The sequence below is a fragment of the Poecilia formosa genome, unplaced genomic scaffold (assembly GCF_000485575.1).
Source record: "Poecilia formosa unplaced genomic scaffold, Poecilia_formosa-5.1.2 Scaffold228, whole genome shotgun sequence".
In the NCBI taxonomy this organism is placed as follows: domain Eukaryota; kingdom Metazoa; phylum Chordata; class Actinopteri; order Cyprinodontiformes; family Poeciliidae; genus Poecilia; species Poecilia formosa.
This window is the reverse complement of record NW_006800167.1, coordinates 183798-207954: the sequence shown is the minus strand read 5'-3', so window position 1 is coordinate 207954 and position 24157 is coordinate 183798. Positions and strand designations below refer to the sequence as shown.

The 24157-nt window shown below is 35.5% G+C and overlaps 1 protein-coding gene across 3 annotated transcripts in view; it reads right to left on the bottom strand.

The window, feature by feature from the left end:
• cadm2b (cell adhesion molecule 2b) overlaps positions 1-24157 on the bottom strand; it is a 156111-nt gene that overhangs the window by 44700 nt on the left and 87254 nt on the right. For 2 of the 3 annotated variants that reach the window (XM_007568604.2, XM_007568606.2), the window contains exon 2: positions 10191-10217. The exons of the other annotated variant lie outside the window; for it this stretch is intronic. In XM_007568604.2, coding sequence (XP_007568666.1) covers positions 10191-10217 — 27 coding nt within the window. The remainder of the gene's footprint in view (positions 1-10190; positions 10218-24157) is intronic. 3 annotated transcript variants of the gene reach the window in all.

Sequence of the window (24157 nt, the reverse complement as noted above, 5' to 3'; positions counted from 1 at the left end):
TATATATATATTTATGTAACACTGAAGCTTAATCCCCTTTTCAATAATCAATGAAAACATTGTTATTGATACTACAGTTCTCAAACCCTAACTGAGCAAAAAGCTAGCTAACTTGCTAACTTTTTGTATTGACCAGTATTTTGACAAATAAACTTTGCTTATTTAACCCAAGTCTTTAAGGTTAGAAGGTCTCCTGCCAATATTCCTAATTTTTACCTCCCTCTGCTTATTCAGCATCAAGATCAAGACGGGGCCCTTCAGGGTCCAGTCCAAATTGTTAACAGTTCCAATCAGAAGCACCATGTTTAAAGAAGCACCATGTTTTTTTGATCACTCCTTGTACAGTTACAGGGCCTGGCTAGTAAACACTAACCAATGACATTAACGAATCAAAAATGAAGGAAAAATATAAGTTAATGTCAGAAATAGTTGCTGGTATAGGGCTAAGAAGGTTCTGTGATTTTATATCCTAGTTCCACGTATACTTAAGCCAAAGTAATTTTATTGTGTTGCTGCATTTCAAAAGACACCCATTACGAAAGTAACTGAAGTAACAAAGCTAATGCTCACACAAAAAACGAATTGAAAAGTGAATACTGTTATTCAGGAGCTGTTGAATTAGACCTTGATGACAGCCGATGATTAAAACTGGAATCACTTTGGAGTTTTTTGTCAGTGTGCATCATCTATTGCACGACTTCACTTCAATGTTTCATAGTCATAAAATTAATCTTACAATGACTACTGTCAGCATGATAGTGCAGCATGTCACCAAGTTTAAACTATTTCAAAGTAGTTTATTGAGAAATGAATTCACTGGACTCCAGCGGCCTCAATAGTCACTAATTTTCAGTCCAGTCCATCTCATGTGTGGCACAGGAGTTTGCATAATGGATGTTCAGTCTGGAAATCTACAGGAGTTGATAATCATGACCAATATGGACCAGAATGTTTCTGACACCATGTAGCATCTACGCCACAAGCAATAAAGGAAGCTCTCAAAAGAACTTCCCTTGGTGTGCATAATAAGTGAGCGTTTATCTTAATGTTCTGGTGCATTTCTAAGTTTAAAGCTAAAACAGTTATTTCCAAAGTCCAAAAAACTACTGCCATCAATGGATCCATGAATGAAGGTAGTCTGGTTGCCATGGTGACTGAATGCATGCCAGAAAAGAGATTATTAATGGACATTAACATCATCTTCTTTGTATTGTTGGTGGTATTTGCAAGGATAATACTTCACTAGTTTAATATCTCATTGTCGGAGATGAAAATGAAAATGTCCTTGTTACGTCTATAGGATGGGTGTTGTATAATACTTTGTAGTCTCACGACGCATGAAACTCATCTTAACCATTGCCTCTAAATGTTTGACATAAACCAGCATGAAAAATGTATCCGCCACAATTTTACATGCTACATAACTGTTTACATCTAGAAACCACTGATCAGACCCGGAGTCAGAATCTGTGTCTGATGATGAATTCAGAGCTGAACCTTCCGAGATGCAAACAACTAGAAGACTGTAGAACTTCTGAAACCATGGATTATTTTAAATCAAGGTTAAAGCCCTTGATTTAAAAGGGTTGTCTGCAATTAATAACAACTGGAGCATCATACATTTACTCTGTTGTACATGTTTTCTTTACTATTCTTTTATCATGCCACTGCGACACACTCCTTTTTTGTATTTTAAACATGTTCCTTTAAGTTGACTTGCTGGTGAAATGTGCTGTATAAATAATGTTACCTTGCCTTTAAAGGCTCTTGCTGGTGACAAAGATATAAGAATTTGAACTTTTTAATAAGCATAAGAGAAAAATATGTCAAAAATTTCAGAAGCAGCCTCTCCCACACTCTAAGCGTGATGCTGAGACTATTTGACAACAGCAGGAAAGGTGGGTGTCTCCCGCCTTACAATTCTGAACCTAAATCTATGCAGCAAGGCTTTAGATAATGCTCCACTGCTGAGGAACACACCCAGATAAATCCTGTGAAAATCTGAGAACCTTCTTCATACTTATATAATCAAGAATTCAGATGAACTTTTTACCGTTTGGTTTCTTTGTCTTAAAAATCAAAGCAAGCCACTGTACACATTAGCGATGAAGACTATTGCCTTGTGAGTTAACATGGACCTAACTGAGGAACTAAGATAAACACATCTGTTGCTAGATGTTAATGAGTCTCATCAGCTATTGTCAATTGCTGTATTGTTGCAGGATCATTTACTGTTGATCGTCCATTGTGTTTAAAACCTCCTGGCATGTTGTTTGCACAATCCAAATATCATCAAATTGTCACACCCTTCTGCTGCAGCGCCTTTGCTTGAGCGTATCGGGATCATAGGCACTTTAACTTCCACCTCAGCGGTTCTCTCGTCGGATCGTAATGTGAAGTGCATGGAAAGTGCTGCGTGTAGAAGACCTTAATTATGCTTCCGAACTCTACTGTAATGTATGAAGATTATTGTAGATGAATAAACTAGCCTTTGTACCACTCCTTTCTGACAACCAAACACCAATTCCCCTCTTTGTCACTGTTTTATGTATGGCTCAATTCTAAAAATTCAAGAGATTCATTCATGATGACGGAATTCTGCAAAGCATTGAACGAATACAAATGCACCCATTTTTTAGATGTTTTAATTAGTGAACAAATTGAAAGTGATGTATACTTTTTCCTACGCCCAGCAACTGTTGTATGACTTTTTGTTGGTCTATTACAGTATGTAATAGACCTTGAAAAATGTGGTTGTAACATGACAAAATGTAAAAAAAGTTTTGAGTATAACGAGCTTACAGAGCACCTTATTAAATTTAGTTCTAATTCAGTTTATTTACATGGTGCCAATTCACTCCAATCAGACAGATTGTTTCAAGATCAATCACACATATTCCAATTCAGTCTTAGTTATGAAGTAACGCAGTCATTTTAGCTTCATTATTCAAATTGGGAAAACGTTTTTGCTGTAAGGGAAACCCAGCTACTCAATTTGCAACAATTCCTCCTCTTGAATAAACATGTAGCTGTTGACAGCTGATTGCATCAAGTTTTTTTTCACTTTGCTGCAATCACTCATGCAGAACACTTTATCAATATCTTAAAGTGCAGTCCAAACTACATCAAAGTTTTTCATAATAAAGATTTGGGTCAGCGAGCCAGAACTATTTTATAAATATAACCACCCTTGGCGTCCCCCCACTGATTCACATGTAGCCACAGAAGAATTTTAGATTAACACAATAACTGACTTGGGCAACATTTAAAAAACTGTTCTCCCAAGCGTGGGAAGAAGAATGGTGACTGTGACCAAGGGAATGTCCTAAGCGGAAAAAAGTAACAGAATGCTAAAAGACCAGGGCTTTCAAAATGTTTGTTTTTTATCTTTTAAACATCTAAACTTAGTTTGGTCATGCTTTCTATTTTTGATAAGAATAACATAAACATTGCAAGCATAAAATTGTGGCCTCCTTCACATTTTTAGTGTGAAAACCGAGAGAATAAAAGGAAATCAACATAAAAAACCATGGATATCCAGGGTTAAATGATTTGATTCTTTCCATGTCAATGAAAAACTCCTCAACAACATCCATTAAAGTGCAAGCATCAGGTGGTTTTCTTATAATGAGAAATTCTCACAGAAAAGACTCATGTATAGAAAAACCTGAAGATTAGACTTGGCTCAAAAAGATTAATTAGAAGGGAGAAAGGATTTAATAAACAGGATCTCGGAAACAAATGAAACCAAATTCGACCTGGATGAAGCAAATACAACCGAAAATACACGAGAAAAGAGTGAAATAAAGTGAAATAAGTCAAGACGCACAGCACCGAGCATCATCTGTAAAACACCTGGATGTGGAAGAGCGAAAAGGACTTCAGATGGCACTGGGTCACTGATGATTTGACACCAGACGAAGGCGGCTGAATGATTTCGACATATACTGGCATGTACTGCTCTGCATTTTAAATGCAGCCAGGTTTGACTGGATTGTGCTTCAAGGTGGGCGTATGACAAAAAAAACAAAACAAAAAAAAAAAAAAGCCAGGTTTGACTGGATTGTGCTTCAAGGTGGGCGTATGACAAAAAAAACAAAACAAAAAAAAAAAAAACGGTAAAGATTCCCATGAGTATTTCAAGGTAATGTAGTGAAATACATTGAAATGGACAAATTAGTCATCCGAATTTGAAACAACCAACTGCAAAAGTAGTATGTAAGTTTTCAATATTGACTGAGAAGATTCCAGGCAAATAATGACCTGGACAGTAACTAAACTAAAACCATAGAGAGCAAATCAATAACAGATATCGGGGGTTGAGTTTTGACAAGGGCTTCAATATCAGTTACTTATAGAATGGTTTGATCAGCAGATCAAGCCGGTTCTTGAAATCAGAATGGGACATACTTATTCATAACGGTCATATGTTCTGAAAAATATTTAAAAGAAAAAAAAAATCTCCCATAAACTGACTTTCTCACCACAAGATGATTATGTATGTCTAACAGGTATGCATTTGAGAAATGTCAGAATGAAATAAGGAGGGCAATGAAGTTTTATGCAACAATTCTTAAAAAAAAAAAAAAAATCATGTCCTTCATATTGTATTTGTATCTGTAATTTCACTGATTTCTAATTCCCTGAAAACATATTTGAGAAATTTAGTTTTGTAAATTACACTTTAAAATAATCTGAGTGCTGATTACATTTAATTCCCCTGAATAAGCTGTCGGCGCAAAATAGAGAAGTGATCCAAAGCTAAATCCTAACATTTGATTTTGATATGACATTAAGTTTTTGGTATGAAAATCAACTAAAATTCTAAGCGAATAAAAGAAAGTGGGAGTGAATGACTTCAGAGATGATAAGACTGTTTCCATCTGCTGGCTCGTGACCAAGTCTCGTCATATCTGATTGTTTGTTTAGTGACCTTTCCTGAACAAGAACAACATGGGCTATAACATATTTCACTTAATTTATTACTGCTTAAAAGGTCACATCTGTCACCTAAAACAATCATTTACTCTGGCAGTGTAATTTATGCCCCACTGGTTTAACCTCAACAGAAAAGCATCCCTTGTTTAGCGCAAACCTGCTGTTCTGGGGATCTCTGTAAATGATGCAATTTTAAAAGCAATCAGCCCAGTGAATTAGGGAGATTTAAACAACTGTTGTGGGGGCAGCAGCTAATTAACACTAAATCTAACTCTGATCCATTAACTCAGGATAATCTGTAAATTACCCGTCCAAGGTGAATTCTAACACAACCAGTTTGAGCACTGTCAGCTTTAGATAATGTCTCTATTTAAAGTCAACGGGGAACATTTCAAATTCTTGCAAAACAAGCCCTCCAGAACGAAGCTCATTCAGTCATAGAAAATCCATATACAATTATGGTAAAACATTAAAGGCTGTAATTACTGGAGCCTAGACTTGTAATGTCACTCTCTGTCACACACCATCAAAATATAAATACAACAAGGATCGGTGGGTTTATTTACTGTACACAGGTCAGTTATAAGCAAACACTAAAGCCCGTGTATTGAAAAAGCAGCATTTGTCTTGCATGCTGTGTCACTTCTGTGCAAATGACTCCTAAGTTTTTACTTGTACTATAAAACATTTGGTATCGGTCTCACTGCAGAATCTTATCAGGACACATTAGTCTCTGCTCATCTTTTATCTCAACCGGGATTACAGTGATTTCCTACAATGCTTCCATGAGCTGCAGACAACACAGACGCAAGATAACCCAGCAGCGAGCACACAACTGAGTATCAGCCCAGTATTGTAATCATAGTCTGAGCTGATAGTGTTATTTTAAATGATGCAGTCACTTGATTGAGCTGATGAAGTCTTTCACAAAGGAAATAACCAGGACAGAGTGAGCTGTCTGTCACCCTTATCCGCCATCAACAAAAAGCACTTAGAGCCTGTTAGTGAATGCCATCGGTGCAAAAGTGAACCTTCCCCGGCAGAGAGGTGGTTCTGAGCCTCGTCCTCCCCTGTGATTTCCCACAGTGGGGGAGGCCGGGAGAAAGGGTAGGTGTGCTAAATCGACAGAACTGGTAATAAATATCCCTGCTGGGAAAAAGTCTTTGGAGTAGTTTTTTTTCTTTTTTTCTACAGGTAAAAAAAGAAGGGAAAGTTAGGAAAGGCAATATATCAGCTTTAGAATGTGGGTCAGAAATATGGTGCTGTCTCCAAGAGAAATTACAAGTTCAAATTGTATTAGTTACCATACTCTTGTTTGTTGCTCCACAAATTGGCTTTGGGATTATGTTGCTATATGGATGGTGTAGTGAGGTAGCTGTTGGTTTCTTAACCGTCACCCCCAAAACACTTGCATGTTATCCAGAGGGCCTCTGAGGAGACCAGTGTTCTCATGACAGCTAAGGGTTTTAAACAAAGAAAGAGAAGAAGCAACAAAAATCGAATTCTGTCAGAGACATCTTGGTGAATTTAAATAAAGCCTGCATAAATATGTTTTTTATAAGTGACAGTGTTCACTGGTTCAGCCTCGTGTTTTACAAAGTTTACTTATTTTTTCATGTTGCTATCTTAAAAAGGTGCAAAGACCAAACTTATGTCAACTTCAAAATACGTAGAGATGACAATGTAGACACGCTGGTTAAATGAACCAATTTGACTTAATTTAATGCACGTTACAAAAACACTCTAAAGTTGAGTTTCTAGATGTCCACTCATTCTATTGTTTTCATTCAGGCTTTAGATTTGTCCGGTTTTTAAAATCACAAATTATTTTCCTTCCACTTATCAATAATCCATGACTTTGTGTTTTTCTATCAAATAACACTCCAATTAACTACATTAGCTGCTGTGGTTTCAATATGGCAACATGTGTAAATGTTAAGTAGTTTAAACAATACAACACTTCCAAGGCAGAGGAGGTATCCTCCATTTTTATCCCAGTGGTCTGATTAAAAAAAAAAAAAGACGACAGCATTACCAGCTGCATTGCTAGTTTCAACTGCAAAGAGTAAATTTGTATCCAGAAAGAAGACTTTTCACACAATATTTTTGCTGAGTTTACTCTTCTCATACATTTTTTTTTCATATTTTGATGAGTGGTTCACTTTTACTGTGCATTCATATTGGTCAAAGCACTTCTTCATTTGTTGAGCCGAGTCCTGCGAGGGGTATTCAGAGTCGTGTTTTCCATTATAATGACATCATGTGGGAAAACCCATCATACGTTCTTCCGGGAGTTTTCCTTTTCTATTTTTGAGTTTTCCTTTTCTATTTTTTGACTCTTTTTTCTATGTTATGAAAAAAAAAATTACATCGCCATTAAGGCGGAAACCTGACAAAAGCTATTAATCACTATTAGAAGCTGCTACATGTTGTTATATATGTGGTATTATCTTCATAATTATTAATTCAAGTCATCAACCATAATTAGAGTGCTGAAAGTGCTGTTGGAAAAAGTGTTACACTAGATTTCAGAAGAACAAATGCTGAATGTGTATCTCCTGTTAATTAAAAACGACCACCCTAATTGCTTCTGTAATTAAGAAGCCCTGCACTTTGGAAAAGAATGTAAAATAAAATCTGTGTACTACATTCATGTAAATGAACATTAATCAGTAGTTTTGGTTGAAGTCACTTCCAAACTACAAAAAAAAGGAAAAAAAAAAACATTAAAAAAAAGCACACAAACAAAAGCCCCACACTAACAACAACAACAAAAAAAAATATTATTTTTTTTTATTTAGTTAGAATTAGAAGCACGGAATTTCAAAATACCAGATATTGAGGTAACACTTTATTTGAAGGGGGTTGAATAAGACGGACATGACACAGTCATAAACACGACATAACACCTGTCATGAACATCAATAAGCCTTCATGAATATTACTGTTTAAACTTTACCTTTAATAACATAAAGTTACCTAATTTTTAAAGTGCAATCAGTAATACTTTTATAACAAATTTATGTCAGTAATGATTTCTTGGTTAATGTCAAGTTGTCATAACAAAGACATTTTGAATAATGTCAACTGTGTATTAAAAGTGTCATAATTTACCGAATGACGCTTTATGACAACAGTCATAAATATTCATGAAGGCTCATTCATGTTCATAACATGTGTTATGTCATGTTAATGAAAGTGTCATGACAGTCTTATTCACCCCCCTTCAAATAAAGTGTTACCGATATGGATTCTAAAAGTCTGTTGTCAGTAATAGTTGTCTTCTTCTGAGGTTACAGAGATTTTACACTTTATGTTTGTGTATCTTGGGTTGTTTACATGCCTGTTTCCTAGTTTGTTTCAATTAGATTTTTCTTACAGATTTGTCTTCGCCTTTGGTTCTACTTTGCTAATTACATACATCACCTACTCAGCAGTTAGCCTTTTGCTTTTGCTTTTCTGTCTTACATCCTTTTTTTTTCTTCTTCCAGTTATGCCTGTGGTTACTTTCTTTTGCTTTCTTTAAACTTGTCCATTTTTTTTTTATCTCTGTGCATTTTGCTGCAAACAGAAAGTTAAATGATTTTTTTTAAACAAAAAAATCAAAAGGACAGAGTACACCATGGATAGATCCAGGCAACACAGATGCACACAGAACAAATAACCACGTCTGCTGCCACAACTAAAGCCAATTTAGAGTGGACAACTGAGCTAACACACATGTTTTGATGGAGGAAGCCGGAGTGCCCCTGTATGTAGGGGAGAATAAATTTCACACTGCAAATCCTCAGCCAGGATTCATTGCAACAATTTGACAGTGCTGACCAAAGAGCTCGTCTGTACTAACCGCTAAGCAGATTCAACCTATACCAGGATGAAATAACACAATTCAGATGATCTAAAGCCAGTCTCCAGGGACAAACACAGATTATTCCAGATTTGGTTTGGGTTATGCACTTAAGCCATCATACTGGATGAGGTTTTAACCTAAAATATGGGTGAATGTGATTAATGCCAAAGAATAAGCTAAAAAGAATTTGGGGTTTTTTAAACAAGTAGCTTTCTTTAATATTTTGTATATTTAAGTAAATTTAAATGTACATTAGATTATCAGATAAAAAAGTAAATGTTGTGTCCGTCTATGTTGGCTTTTTGACTAACTCTTTGGTCAAGGGGTAAATATTGAAGTTAGCTATCCCAATTGTTCGCTTCAATTGTTCTGGGTCTCGTCCAACCTGTACCCATGCTTCTCCAAGGTTGGAGAAGCAGGATTCAATTTGTATTCTCCATTAATCTGGAATAAACTTCCAGAAAACTGCAAAAAACGATGGAACAGCGAGTTCCCTTTAGATCAAGGCCAAAAATCCCTAATTTAAAAGGAACTTGACTTTTGTTTTTTTGCAAAACTGAACGTGATTTTTAGTATTTAGTCCAAAATTTTGCTATGTTGCTTTTTGGAGATTTCGATGTTGACATTTGAAAAAATGTTAAATTTCTTGCTTGTTTGTTGTTTTACGTAAGACACTTTAAATTATCATGCTGCTGAAATATGCTGTACATATAAACGTGCCTTGTCTAGTCAGTATCACACATTATCATGTCATGATTTTCAATGAAACCATATGATGGTCTTTAAGAAATAATGAGTCTATTTTTCGTCTAATATCTGACCAACAGCTTGACTAAACAACTTCTGTCTCAAAATTATTTGTTTTAACCAAACAAAGCAACAATTATTATGGTGACGGACCACAATAATTTCCTGTCAAGCAAGTCATCGAGGTAAAATTCAAAAGCATGAAAAGCAATGCTCTAACCAGAAAGACTTTAATATAACTTGGAACTAAGTAGGGAGATGAAGACAGAGAAACTTTCCTCTCACTCCTCTCCTCTGAGCTGTCCTTGAATCAGGAATACGCCCCAGCTGCTTCACTGGAGCTGCACGGCAGCTCCATACAGGGAGGAATGACTGGGAGACGTGGGCAGCTCCCTAGTGTGAATCTATACATATGTGAAGCAGCCCGTATCTGGGAATGAGGGAGTAGGCTTAGTATACCTCTTCAGAAGAAATCAATGTTTGAAAGAAAAAAAGAAAAAGAAAAAAAAACATACATAGAGAAAGCTTCATTCAAAGCAACATATGTTAATGCTTGCTGGGCTCTTGGGGAGATAAAAGGTTGATCCAGACCTTTTTTATTGGAAACTGTGTGCGACATAAATCATGTACCAAGAAAATAGAAACAATAACTCACCTTTCGCTTTGCTTTTTGTCCCAGCCACTGATAGCATGAGGGGATAAAACAAGGAAACAATAAGTTAGATAGGTGGGATCAAGACTTTCTATTGATAGCGTTGTGTGTTTTTTTTTTGCTGTTGTTCTTCTTTCCATAGTCAGAAAAACAACATTATTGAATAGTAGAAATAGAAGCAGAAAATAGGGCTTAGTTAATGCTAAATGAAACAATGAAATTATAGTTTATAAAAAGGCAAGAAACAAATATTATACCATTTATATTCCAAAAAACTCATAAATGGCCAGTTGCATTTTTCATTGTATGTTTGATAAAAAAAAACTAAATGAAGAGCAAAAAGTTATAATCTACAAAGATAAATACATTTAATCTACATGTGAATGGTGAATTAGGTTGTAGATTTTCTAACTCAAAGGGAGGAAAACTATTCACATAATATTGCAGTCAATTTGTGAAAGGGCTTATAAATGGAAAAATCTGTTTTTGTGACAGCTTATACAATGCATGGGTTGCTGTATTATTGACCTCAGTGGATGGGGTACAAGAGAAAAAAAATTGCTTTTTCTACAGTCCAAACTGCAAAATTAGATTTTGCTCGAGAACATGACGGAAGCCTAATGAATATTGGGAGCACGTCCTTTGCTATAATGAGAACAAGATAAATATGCTCAGCTCAGATTATTTGGCATGAACTTGACCTGGAATTCCTGGTCTAGGAAGTGAGGAACTCTTACCATAATTTAATAATACGAGGGTTGCAAAGTGCAAAAGCTTTTGGGACATGAAATTTAAAGACATCACCAAGAGCTCCTGTGAATGTACTGAAATATGAGCTGACAAGATGACTTCCATTCTCCTGCAGCTCAAGAAAGGAAGAAAGTTCCAGCACGATAACAATTCAAAGCATACCACTGAAATCAGACAGGAGTTTCTAAAAAAGAAAGTAAGAGCTTTGACACATTTTGGGTATTATGAGGTGGAAGTCAGAGCAACCTTCTTCCCTGCAGCAAAGAGAAGCTGAAAAGTTCCGTGAATAATGGTGGAAAATATCTGCAGAATTTTGTGTATAACTAGTATCTTCTTTGGTCATATGGACTGAAAAAAAACAAAAAACTAAGCTGTCACAAAGAGTCAAAGTTAGATTTGCCAGCTTTCTGTTTTTTTATTTTTTGCAGAACTGAACAATTAAAAAAAAATTTTTTGACAATCTTTTATTTTAGGCTCATTTTATTTTATTGTGAAACAGAACGTTTAAGAGATTATTGAGTATCTGCTCACTACTGAATAAACAATAGCTATTATGTTGTTAATTAATCAATCATTGATTTGAATGCTCACTACTATATTTTAAACGTGTTGGTCTCTTAAGTGAGCATTGGAGCAAATTCTTTACCAGTCTGCAGTCTGCTAAGTGGCATGTGTCTTAGTGCTTTTAGTGTAAAACTGCATAGTCTGGGGTAAAATATAATTTACCAAGCAAACAAATTCAAATATTTTCCTCTTGCAAACAGTGCCTTTTACAGCCACGTTTTTACAGGAGCAATATGCCTTTTTGTCCAGAGCAGCCAGTTGTGCCTCGGAAGCGCTTTCTTGCTTGTTTTGTAGGAATGGGCAACCCCTGGTGGTACGCACGATTCAAGAAAAATGTAAACTGATGATGCACAAGTTGATGTCTGATTTGTTGCTAATCCAAAAGGCTGCTTTGGTGAGTTTGGATTGGATTTAACAATCACTAGTATGCAGTGCTGCACATGTAGACTGATCAGACTTCCAGTGAATATTTCTAATTTTAATCAAGATTCTTTATAACACAGTTTGACACTTGCAAAACCTTTGTTCTGTGAGTTATTTTACTGTCATTACAATGAAACTTATCGTTTAAAAAACACTTTGTGACAAAAAAAACCCCATAATTTGTTAAAGGAAATGTTGAGATCATTATCAGATCAGTATTGTTTCATAATGTGTACAAATTTTACACAAAGGGCTTTTGCAGGGGGATTAGGAATATAAGGGTTTACACCACTTCCTGATTGTGAAAGCAAATTGGACTATTGATTTGCTTTCACAAATCAATAGTGAAAGCAAATCATTATTCCTTTCAGTGATTTGCAATAGTCACTGTCAACCCTCAACCAAATAGAGCACAGTGGAAAAAGAATGGCAAATTAATTTGCTGCTCCACTAAATATATCACTGAGATGGAAGATTCATACTGCTTCCTTAAATATGATGAAGATGAACATTGCCCTTTCAATGGATATACAATTTTTAAACTGCTTTTTCAAAAATCCCCCCAAAAATAAACGTTCTTAGAAAGGTGTTGGATGGGGCATTAAGTTTAGCACTTCAACTATTCAGTGCATGTTTGAAACTAAGAGCTCTTTCATTCCAAACCAATGGGAAGAGTGAGCAGCCCCCCCTGCTGTGCTCCCTCACATTGGATATATCTGGGGGAATAAAACGGCACTTGAACGTGTTACAAAGATGGCTTTTAACTCTCAGTTCAAATGTGCAAGCTGCACCTGTGCAAAATGACTTTACTTTTGCATTACAGAAATGATTTATTGGCAGAGTTTGTCTGTCGATAAATTAAGTAGTAAATAAACACTGAGTTAGATTACTAGTGGTTCAACTTTAATTGTCCAACAAAGTTGTAGCTCAGTTATGTGTTTTTTTTATTTATTTTATTTTTATTTTTTAAGTCATAATTCTGTTTGTTTTTGAACAAGCAAATTATATTCTTAAAAACTTTTATGGTAATGGCATTGAGTTTTTATTTACTGCCTCACAGCAAAGTTCTTATTACACAGTTGCAGCTAAACAGTCTCTGAAGGAAGCAATAACAATGGTTGATGGAGTAACTGTGCATTCTGCACTAAAAAACAAAATGATCTTACTCAAATTTACAAAGGACACATTGCAGACTCTTTTTGCTTTCTAAAACGTAAAGCATTGAAATGAGAGAATTTTGTCTGGATTTTATTTCTAAAACACTTCCTTTCATTAAAAATACTTAAATGAATTTGAACTGCTTTATGTTGGGATTGTGAATTTCTTTCACAATATTTAGGTGGGGAGAATAAATTAAATTCAAATTCAAAAATACTTTATTAATCCCAAAGGGAAATTAAATGTTGTAGCTCATATTAATTCAAAATTATTCAAAGAGTTGCCGTAGACGTTGATGGCTCTGGGCAGGAATGAAATGAATTCAATTCTAACCTCTATGGACTAAACTCATAGCTAGTTCTTGTTAGGAATGATCTTATATACTGCTACTATACAACTGTAGCTTTATTGGAATAATAGGTAAACACAAGCAGGAGATTGCGAATTATTATGAAATGATGAAAATAGTTGATGCACTTCAAAAAAAAAAAAAGAATGACTAAGTAATCAAATATGAATTAAAAATTGATAACTTGTTTCATGCACATTCATGTAAGCATGTTATGCATTATTTCAGAATATGTTACTCAGGCTTAAACAGGGGTCCTTTGCTACAAACGAAAATGTTAGATACCAACATTCTAGTGTCTTGTTCATGGCTCTGACAATTATTTATTTCACATTCAAAAAATATGACTGTGAGGTTAATTGGTCTCTAAATTGTATATGGTTGTGACGGCATGTGTGAGTGTGTGTGTGCATGACTTTTATCCAATGTGTCTGTGTGTTGTCCTAAGATAGTCTGTGCAACCTTCTGTGGAGGAGCAGATGTATACAATGGATGAATGTATAAGTGATTGCCTCTTTTGTAAAGTAAAAAAGAGAAAACAATGTTGTATGTTAATCTAGCTGTGAGATCAAGTCTGTTAAGGGGTAGAAGATATATTAATGTTCTCTATATATGTGATTTTCTGCTAAATTTAAATATTAAACAATCCCAATGTCCAGTTTTGTTTTTAGGTCTGGCCTGCTGGCTTTGATGCATCTTTATTCTTTGTTTACTTTAAGCTGGATAACTGGACAATGTGATTTTAATTTAATTGAATTGTTGGTTAAATATTCAAGAATAAGCTGAGCAAAATGCATTACTACAGCTGTTATGGCACCAAGCATATGTAAATATCTTTTTTTTTATGAAATGAAAAAAGGCTTTTCTAGAGAGGAACACAATACTGGACAAAACGGCAAAAGCTGTGAAGGGAAAGCTGGTCCCTCAAAACAGTGGGTCAGGTCCCTTGCTTCTCCATTTAACATCAAACTATCACTGGGAAGTAAACTAAAAAATTTACAAAAATCACAAGAACACAGGGAGCCAGAGCCAAACAAAAACAAGAATCCAGAATAAAAAGCCAGCAGGATAATCCAGGTTTAACAGGAAGAACCAGCAAAGAGTGAGAGCATTAGAAGTGTTAAAATACTGAAGAGTGAATGTGGAACAATGGACCAGCATGATTGGCTATATGATTGCAGGTGTGAGGTGAGAGAGAGAGAAAGTAGCACACGGGGCGAGGGAGGATACACAGGGGACAGAAAATAAATCTAATACTAAAAGATAATTAGATCTAAGAAACATAATTAAACTAGAGTAACAAAGAATAAATAGGGACAAGAAAATAACTAGAATCACTAATAAAGACTGAACTAAGATAAAACACAAACAAGACCGATCAAAGAAAGAAACTAAGGAACACAAAATAATGAACACACCTCAAAATAACTCAGGATTCTAACACGGATATGTTCATACTTTGACCAAAATAATCTGCTATAAACTCAATATTACAAAAAAATATATATATTATAATGTCAGCTATAAAGAAATTAATGTGCAGTGCAAATTCAAACTTTGGTCAGTGAGTCTTCTAAGACCTGTTGTTTTAAACTTCTTTTCTCTGATAATATTTAAAATAGAATTAAACCAAAATATTTTTTTTATTAATTTCAACCCAAATGTGACTTATTTAGTTATGTTATTCTTTTCCAACATACTCTTTGGTAGTCTTGGATAATATGTTAAAAATGAGGAACTTCAGTTCATCTATTCTATAGCCTTCAAGCCAATTTGCCCGTTTAAACGTCAGACCAATCTATGTCAGTCAAAAAGAAATCAGAAATTTAACATGAGTAGTTTTTATTCGACTGCTTTTACTCAAAGCTGACTGCTATCGTTTTTCTTAATCTGTCTACCAATGCTGGCTCATGGAAAGATCGATACAGAATGTAGAGTTTCTGATAGCATGCATTTTATGTCGTCAATACCAGCAGCAAACGTTTAGTAAAGAATTGTTTGGAATGCAACTTTTGTTCACTCCCTTTTCCAGTTGTCAGGAAGGCCCACTTTGCAAGCCTATAAGATATTCAGCTTGTCAGTTGGAGACTCACTAAAGTAAATGACATGCATGATAGTTGGCCATGATGATAGTTGGCCATGATGCTAAAGGGCACAAGAGAGATTGAAACAATGTGATCTCAATTAAGTTTTCAAATCCAGCTCGACTCTTAAGTACATATGAGTTACAGGCCGGGGTGAAGTGGCCATGTGTGTGGAGAACTGGAGAGAGCTGTTTTTAGGAATTACAGCTAGAATTAAAACTGTCGGACTAAGCATAAACTGAAATAAAGGAGCTTCCGCAGCGTTTTCCTTTTATGACAAGGGTTCTTCTAAAGGATAATCATTCATTGGGTCATAAAATAAATTCAGCAGTCACTATGGCATGTCACCTTTTTGCAATAAAAGTTTATCATCAAATAAAAATGTGAAATAATTGAGTTCACTGAGCCTCAACAACAGATAGTTACTCACAAGGTCCTTTGAAACTGCTTTAACTTATTTATTGGATTAAAAACCTAACACAGTATGATGTGTTGAACCCTGCAGTGCTGTTTCTAAATCAACAAAGGCCTGAATCAGTTCTTAGCTAGCAAAGGACTGGGTCAGCAAAATAACTCTTATTGGGTGTTTTGTTTTGTTTTTTACCCAGCAGTTTTTAGTGTGACATTACTCAGTTTAACAGATAACAATTTTCATGATCATTCTTATCATATTTCTAAAGCCATGAACATTGCATGAGCATTTGTATTAAACAGGCTCATCAAAGTCATGCTCGTGTGTTTATCCGCTGTACATTCTTGATATATGTTGGGAATATTCCCTTCGAGTTTATAAATACCCCATCTGTGGTGAAGTACTGCATGCCCATGAGTCTCTGAAATGTTTTATTTATTGCCAGTTAAATGAAAAAGATTTCTCATGCCCTCTGTGTTTAAAATTTAGAGCAAATGCAAACCAAAGTAAAAATAGTGGTAATTTTGCTCATTATAGTACTTATAGCTGGGGGTTATACTGAAGCCTTGTGGAGAAAAAAAATTACTATTTTTGACTTTAAAATAGGTCATTGGCAACCTGAAGTGTGGGAAAAGGACAAAATGCTTATCTGCAAAATAGGTCATCTCCTGGTAATTTGTGACAAAACTCTTATCAGATGAGGAAACCAGGAACATCAAAGTTGATGCATGCCAATCTAATGGAGAATTTGTTGTTTTTATCACTCGTTCATCTTTCCCACAATTCTTTGGTGTTACCCGTTTTTGTTTGGGTAGGAAGTTATTAATCTACAACTCTCCTGCAATAGTGTTGACAAACTCAGACACAGTGATAAGAATCTCATTCCTGTGAACGGAAAGTGTTTGCAAGCACAGAGGAGGTATATCCATAAATTTCACTTAGAAAGAAAAACATTTTGACATTCCTAAGAGAACTTTTACTGAGAACCAATAAAATAATCCAAACACCTCTATGTAAGATTATATGCATTTTATATACTATAAATAAAATCTCATGGTTTAATGTGTCAGACATTTAATATTGATACATCAACGGGTTTAATCATAAGAACTGCTGTTGTATCTATTATATCTCATCAACCAACCAAAGAAACTAAGAGAACAAACTGAGTAGAGTTATCCAGTGCCCTCTGTTGGGAGTCATTCCTAAACGAGTTCAGACAAAGAAAAAATCATTTGAAAATGAGAGACACCAGAACCAACAATGTATACAAGCTGAAGGCTGCTGTTAAAACAACCTGGGTCTCTTTGAATTGTCTTGTTGCTGAAAATGTGCTATATAAATAAAATTACCTTACCTTTAAAAACCTTATTGGGGCCACAAACTGAATAGAGATGGTTTTTGGAAGCTGACATTCTGCTTTAAAAGCCCATTGTTTAATTATTCTTATGAACTGTTCTAATGTTCTGAGAAATTGAATTTTGGGTTTTTATTAGCTGTAGGGGACTTTTTTCCCAAAATGACAGAAATAAATACCTGGAATACACAGCTGTGTCATGAATCTACATGAAATGAGTTTCACATTTTTTTTTTTTTTTAGTTAAATTGCTACAAATTTTTATAATGGCGTATGCCCACTTTTATACTTCAAAACATACAAACCTTCAAAGTCCCATTTGTAATTAACTTAGCAAAGGGATGTCACAGAGTAAACAAACAATCAGTTTGGCACTTTCAACATGTTAGTGCTTTTTTAGGGTTTAATTTGAATCTGACAAATTGACTCGCACATAGCAATAACAACATTACCTTTAATAACTGAATAAGCTTGACTAATGGTTTTGATATATTGCTTTGGACTAAGCGGTTCTTTGCTGATTTGATTAAGAAAAGAAAAATGCTATTTCCTAATGAACCTGAAGACATCCAAGTATTAAATAAATAATTTCCAAGCAGCACATGAAGAGCACTTGCCACTTGACACTGACAAACATACATCAATTAAAAACGCAACAGACGGACACACACACATTTTGAAGGAGGATAATTGCCTCATCTTTGCTTATCACAAACATACAATAAAAAAAATATCCACTTATTTGCAAAAAATAAATTATGCCAAAAGTGAAGAAAAAATATAATGATTTAATACTTTTATTTTTATTTTAAAGAATGAATTAAACCTTGACAATGATGAAAGGAGAATAAGCACAGGGCAGATTAATGTAATTTGTTGAAGACCACAATAACAAAACAGATAGTAGGACATCACCGACTAAAGATAAGAAAGAAAATTGGAAAAGGAGAAACATAGCAAGGCAGAAAGGTCGGGTACTGGCAAACACAACCGCCAGAGGTGTAAATCATGAGCACTCAGCTTACATCTTACTTGTATTTGAACTGATAAAAAAAAAAAAAGTGACAACATCCCATCATCATCTGTCAAACACATTTCTGTTGTGTGCTGCTTGTCCCTGTAGTGATGAGTTTAACCAACCACTGAGAGGTTTGTCTTCTCATAGTGAGAGCTGACCTCAGTCCCTCGGCTGGCCGTGACTGAGGTCACTGCTCTTCCTTTGCCAACGTCCCACAGCAAACTCTCCAAGGACAATCTGCCCATAAGTAAACATTTGATGGGAAAGCACTTCATCTTTATGTCAGCTAACATCCAAATGCCCTTAAGGGGAAATCACAAGATAATTTCAGTGAACAGTGAACCTAGGCAGTTATATATGGTGGTGGCTCTGAAAACAACAAGATTCTGAACAAGTTGTACCTGCTTTGTCTAATACTAGTCATTTTATGTATGTAAAATAGAAATTAATTCTTTTGCAAAAATGGTTTTGTAAAAAAAACAAAACAAAAAAAACAAGCGGCCCAAGCCTTTCAGCACTGTACTGCATAGTAACAGCAGTAATAAAAATTGCTGCTGAAAACATAGTTTTAACAGGTCATGCTACTTTTATAATTTAACTGTTAAACTGCTGGAAGGCTGAAAGTCTATTTTAGATTCATTTGTTTAACAGAGTTAAGGTATAATGTTTTAATTACTCTTTATCAAACGGCAACCCATATATATTTTTATTAGATCTAATCAATATGTTCAGCCTAAAACAAAGTAAATGCTAAAAGGTTAACAAACAAGAACATGGCCAAATGAGGATAGAAATGTTGACTGCTTTTTGAAAATTTCCAAATTATGGTAAGGGTCCATTTACTAGAAATGCACACATAGAGTGATGTTTACATATTATAATGATAACTATGTGAACAATACTAATCACTGATAAAAGAAACTAAAGACTATGGAAGACCTATCTGTTGTAAATTTATATTTTTGTTACAAGCTGGTGAACCACTTCTCCATACGCCTAAATACATAATTTTTATACCCATGTACATACCTTTGAAAATTTGTTCAGTATTTTGTGGAATTATGGAGACCAATAATTCTAACATTGTTCAAATGTCATTTCTAATTTGAAGTAATTGTACACTAAGTCCGAGAAAGGTTTATACAACGCCCCATTTCCATTGATTGTGATTCAGATCCCCGTTTAGGGGCAACTAACTCTCCAATATGATTAACTGTGGCTACTGATCAAAGGGAAATAACTAAGTGGCCTCCTGCTGGTATTATTCATTTGAATCACCTAAACCACAATTATTTAAAATCAGTAGTTGCCCAAACAAGTGTGAAACATCTCCTATGTTAATCCAATTTAAACAGACACATGGTTAATGTGAAATGTACGCCTTTTTTTTTTTTCTTCTCGCAGCTCTGCTACAATGGTTCTCAAAACAGTTGAGCAGCAAAGCAGAAATGTAACAAACTAAAACATTGGTTTTTAACTCTACAGGTTTGTGATATAGTAACTCAAGCACTTTTTTCAGCTGTGTTAAGTGAAACACAAGGTCAGCCAAAGTGTAGTCTCTGTCCCTAAGCATTACCTGTTAGACGTAGTGTAGTGTGCCTGCCATGCTGTGCATGCCAGGAGGTTATGCTTCAGTCCAGCTAAGCTGTATTTGATGTAAACTCAGATGTTTCGAAGTAATTTTAGAGAGCCCATCTACTCAGCCACTCTGCACCAAATCAGGTTTCCTTCACTTACAGAAAATTGCTTGACATTATGTGGCTGCCCAGATGCCTTGCTGAAGCCCCACGCATGCTGATTAGAGTCTCCGCTTAAGGCGATCCAGAATTCCTGAGTCCTTCCAAGTCTTTGTGCCACCGCCAAAGATAACAGCAGGAATTCACACCACAGCTGTACACTAGTTTATGCCAGGCATCTTGCGGATGCTGTCCAACTACATATCTATATGTAAAACATGAAGGAAATGTAGACTTAAAAAAAAAATAAAAATAATAAACTTGTCTGCAACGCAAATAATGATCAGAAGACAAGTCGTCAGTTTAAGATGCATGTGTTGCTTCAAATCAATTGGATAGAAAAAAACAATCTCATCTGAAAATGTGTTGTTTCCTTCACTGAACAGGCCCTGTGGGAATATTTATTGTTTGGAAAACAACAACAAACACATAACCTTGATAATTAGTTTCCTTTAGGAAAAATAGGAAAGAAATGTGAATTTGATCATGAGAACAGACCTTCAAATAGATTAATTGATTTTCAAGGGATTACAAGACATGAGAAAATTGCATTAAGCTGACCAACAAGTGAGAAAAAACAGATTTTTTTTTAAAACTAGGTTTTAAAAAATAACATTGAAAGTATTTTGATACAAGAAGCTGATTTTTTCTTTTTCTGTATTACGACCAATGTTCAAACATTACCACAAGTTGAAATGCGTCTTAATGGTGAAACATATGCTGAGCTCTGCAAGTGATTTTATTCTATGGTTTTTAGAGCAAATGCTTGTTGAATAAAATGTTTTGAGGCAAGTTTCTTTTACCTTGACAAGTGTGAAATGTTCACTTTCCCTGCCCTAGAGAATGACAGACTGATAGAATGCTGAATAGGATGAGATGATTAAAAACTTTAAAAAGCCTGAAAAACAAAGAGAATAGGTTGGTATTGGTATGTCTAAGAAGTGCTTCATCACCTTCCTGGGATATCAGTTACTTATCATTCAAAACAGCTGTTTTCCATGTCAAAGAAATACAGTTCCAAAGATGGTCAATCTCTGGAGAGCGCTACAGGCTGGAAAATAATCCACTCTGATGAATCCGTTTGATTTTACACAAGTCATCCTTAAAGTCGTCCACCTCCTTGCACGGTCCTGCCTCACAAATCATTTGGGCCTGCAGCGGCTTGTGCCAACGTCACAAGAGCCTGAATTGAGAACTTGCTGAGAATTACAAGATGCCATTCTGAAGAAGTTGCAGGAGGAGGCATAAAACATGCAATTCCTCAGTAGCAAGCTTTTTACATCAAAGCCAAGCAGCCATTTATTATATCTGTCATCAAAATTGTCATCATTAGCCCTCTATCATAAAAAAATACTGTATCTAAATGCAATATATGGCATACAAAACAAATGTCATATGCAGCTATTTGCTTTTTTAGGAATTTTTTATGCAATGTGGGCTACACGGCAGTGGTTCCATGTTCCCTCCATGCATGTGTGGATTCTTTTCGGGTTTTCCAGCTTCCTCTCATGACTGTTATAGTCAATAGCCACCCTGCAATCCTGACACGACAAGAGGGTACAGAGAACAGATGGAGGGATCTGCCAGACATGTCTGCTCACATTTGCTCCAATCTTTTCTTCCATTATCTGTCACACTTAAACAATTGTTAGAGTAAAAAAAAAAAAAAAAAGGCAAACATTGGCACGAGGGAATGACAAATGCTCCGTAATGACTTCCCTTTACAGTTTGGGAAGTGTATATTAAAAATCTAATTTATTCCCAATGTCAATTTGTTCAATTTATTTGTATAGCAAATTTACACCTGTTGTCTTATGTCAGACGGATTCCATTCCAGTTACAGAGTTAGCAAACAAAGGAGTCCAATTCATTCATCATTCAAATTGGTTAAAAAGTTTTTTTCTTCTTTATCTCATTGGAAGTTCTTAATCATTTATTCATATACTGAATATGCATGACTAAATTTTTTTTTTCTTTGGCTCACACAAAGCCAGTCAGTGGCAAATGATCAGAAGTTTTCCCTTACAAAGAATAAATGTAAGCAACTTGGACATCCAGCAACCTGCTCTGCGAAATCAGAGGAGAGCAAAACACTTTTTCTAATAGGAGTAAAATTCTATCTGTTCTATTCAATCTTAACATGCTTATCATTTCCATTCTTACCTTCTTTCCCCATTTAAAAAAATAACACATTTTAAAGGATAAAACTTATATTTTAAGGTTAGTCTTAAAACCGTGACAGATTAATAAATCATAATCAGCCTCTCAATTGTTTTCCAAGTTCATAAACTGTAAAACTCGCATTTTTTGGGGGCATGTTTGTTTGTTTTTCGAAATAAAATGAGCCTTTTGAGTGACACCCCTCAACAACCATTCCCATTACCATACGTGGATGCTGATGTAACATTAGGTAACATCAGAGACCAACTGCCAGTTTTTCTATTCAGAAAAAAACTGGCAGATATTTCTATGGAGAAGAAAGACCTTTCAAATGGAAATATGATAATCCATATACTAAATGTCTGGAAGTATAATGGCAATATGGGAAAAGATGGAGTAAACATTACTTTCCCTCAAATCCTGCAAGTCAGAAGAAGGTAAGATTTATTAAAGTGAATATTTCAAAATGTGATATTTCTCATCATCTGCAAAAAAAAAAAAAAGTCACTGAGTTTAAAGCAAATTTTTTTCCCAAGGTTTATGATATTCTTTTGACATTCAGAAAAGGAAACACTCTAGCCTGAGTAATGAGTACACAGCAGAGTTCCTGGTACTGCAATGACAAATGGATCAAGCTGAGTTTGCAGCCAGACCAACAATGTGGCTGTGAGCATAAGGTAACTAAAGAAAGAAAATGCATTGTTTTACCTTGGCGTTTACTTTTATGTGTCCTCTGTCAGAATGGAACATCCATTGACATCCACAGATGGCATTCATAAATGTAATACATCATCGCTTCCTCCATAGCTTCCTCCAAAATGTTTAAAACTCAACTACACCAGCAGTTGAGTTAAACACTAAACATATTCAATGTTTAGTGTTTTAACTTTGCTTGTAAACTCTACATGTGTAGCATCAGCTTGGAGTGATGTTCAAGGCCAGAATGTTAGAAAAGTAACTTTAGACAACTTGCTAAAGTGCAGGTGGTGTGATGGTGTTCTCAGAAAATCATTTTGGCAGCTTAATTTCAGTAGTATAGTTTGGTAAAACTCACGAGTAAAACAGAACATGACTGCTTCCATTTACTACCACTATGTTTTACACAGTATTGTAGCAGTAGAGCCTAGATTCAATCACCAGTTGCTTGGTCAAATGGAAGTGACAGTGCATGCCTGTTTGCAGCAGGGTATTTTGTACACATGCATGTGAATGACTAAAAGAAACTTAAATGCTGCCAGAATTTCACTTTTTCTATTTACAGTTTGTTTCACAATTAATCTCTGACTACATCGACCACATCAGACTTTGAAATACTTGAGTCGGGTTCTGGTTTGTAGGGCCTCAAAAATAACATTTTCCGCTCACAATTGGACAAAACATCATTACTGTGACTGTGATAGTCACTGAATATGTATTATAGCCCAGGTGCAATGAAACCGCTGTCATTTTTAAGGCAAACAGAAAAGAAGTCAGCAACACATTGGCCTGCAGACTAGAGAGAATCTAGTGAAAGAGAAGTCACTCTGTGAACATCGAAGGAGGAAAAAAAAAAAAAAAAGGCAACAGTCGCCTGACCAGAGACACGCCCTGCTGTGGCTAAGACGAGCAGTCTGCTGGAAACGAGCCAGTTGCCACACTGAATGCAGTTCCTTGACAGGTTTGGAAGTTGGCTACACGGGGAATCACTTGTCGTTTGATAACAGACACACCATGATCCAGCAACACGGGAGCCACTTGGCTGACAGTAGAAAATCTCCTCACAAAACATCAATGGCATCAGGGGACCTTCAGAGTACCCCGGTTCCCAGAGCCGTCATTCATTCTTAATTTTTTAGAAGACTGCTTCCCCCCCCCCCCTACAAAAATGAAATAAACAAAGCAACAAGAACGAGAGACCCCGAGTCTTATGTACAGTTTCAGAAAACTTTATGTTCTTATTGATTCATTTATAACAAAGGA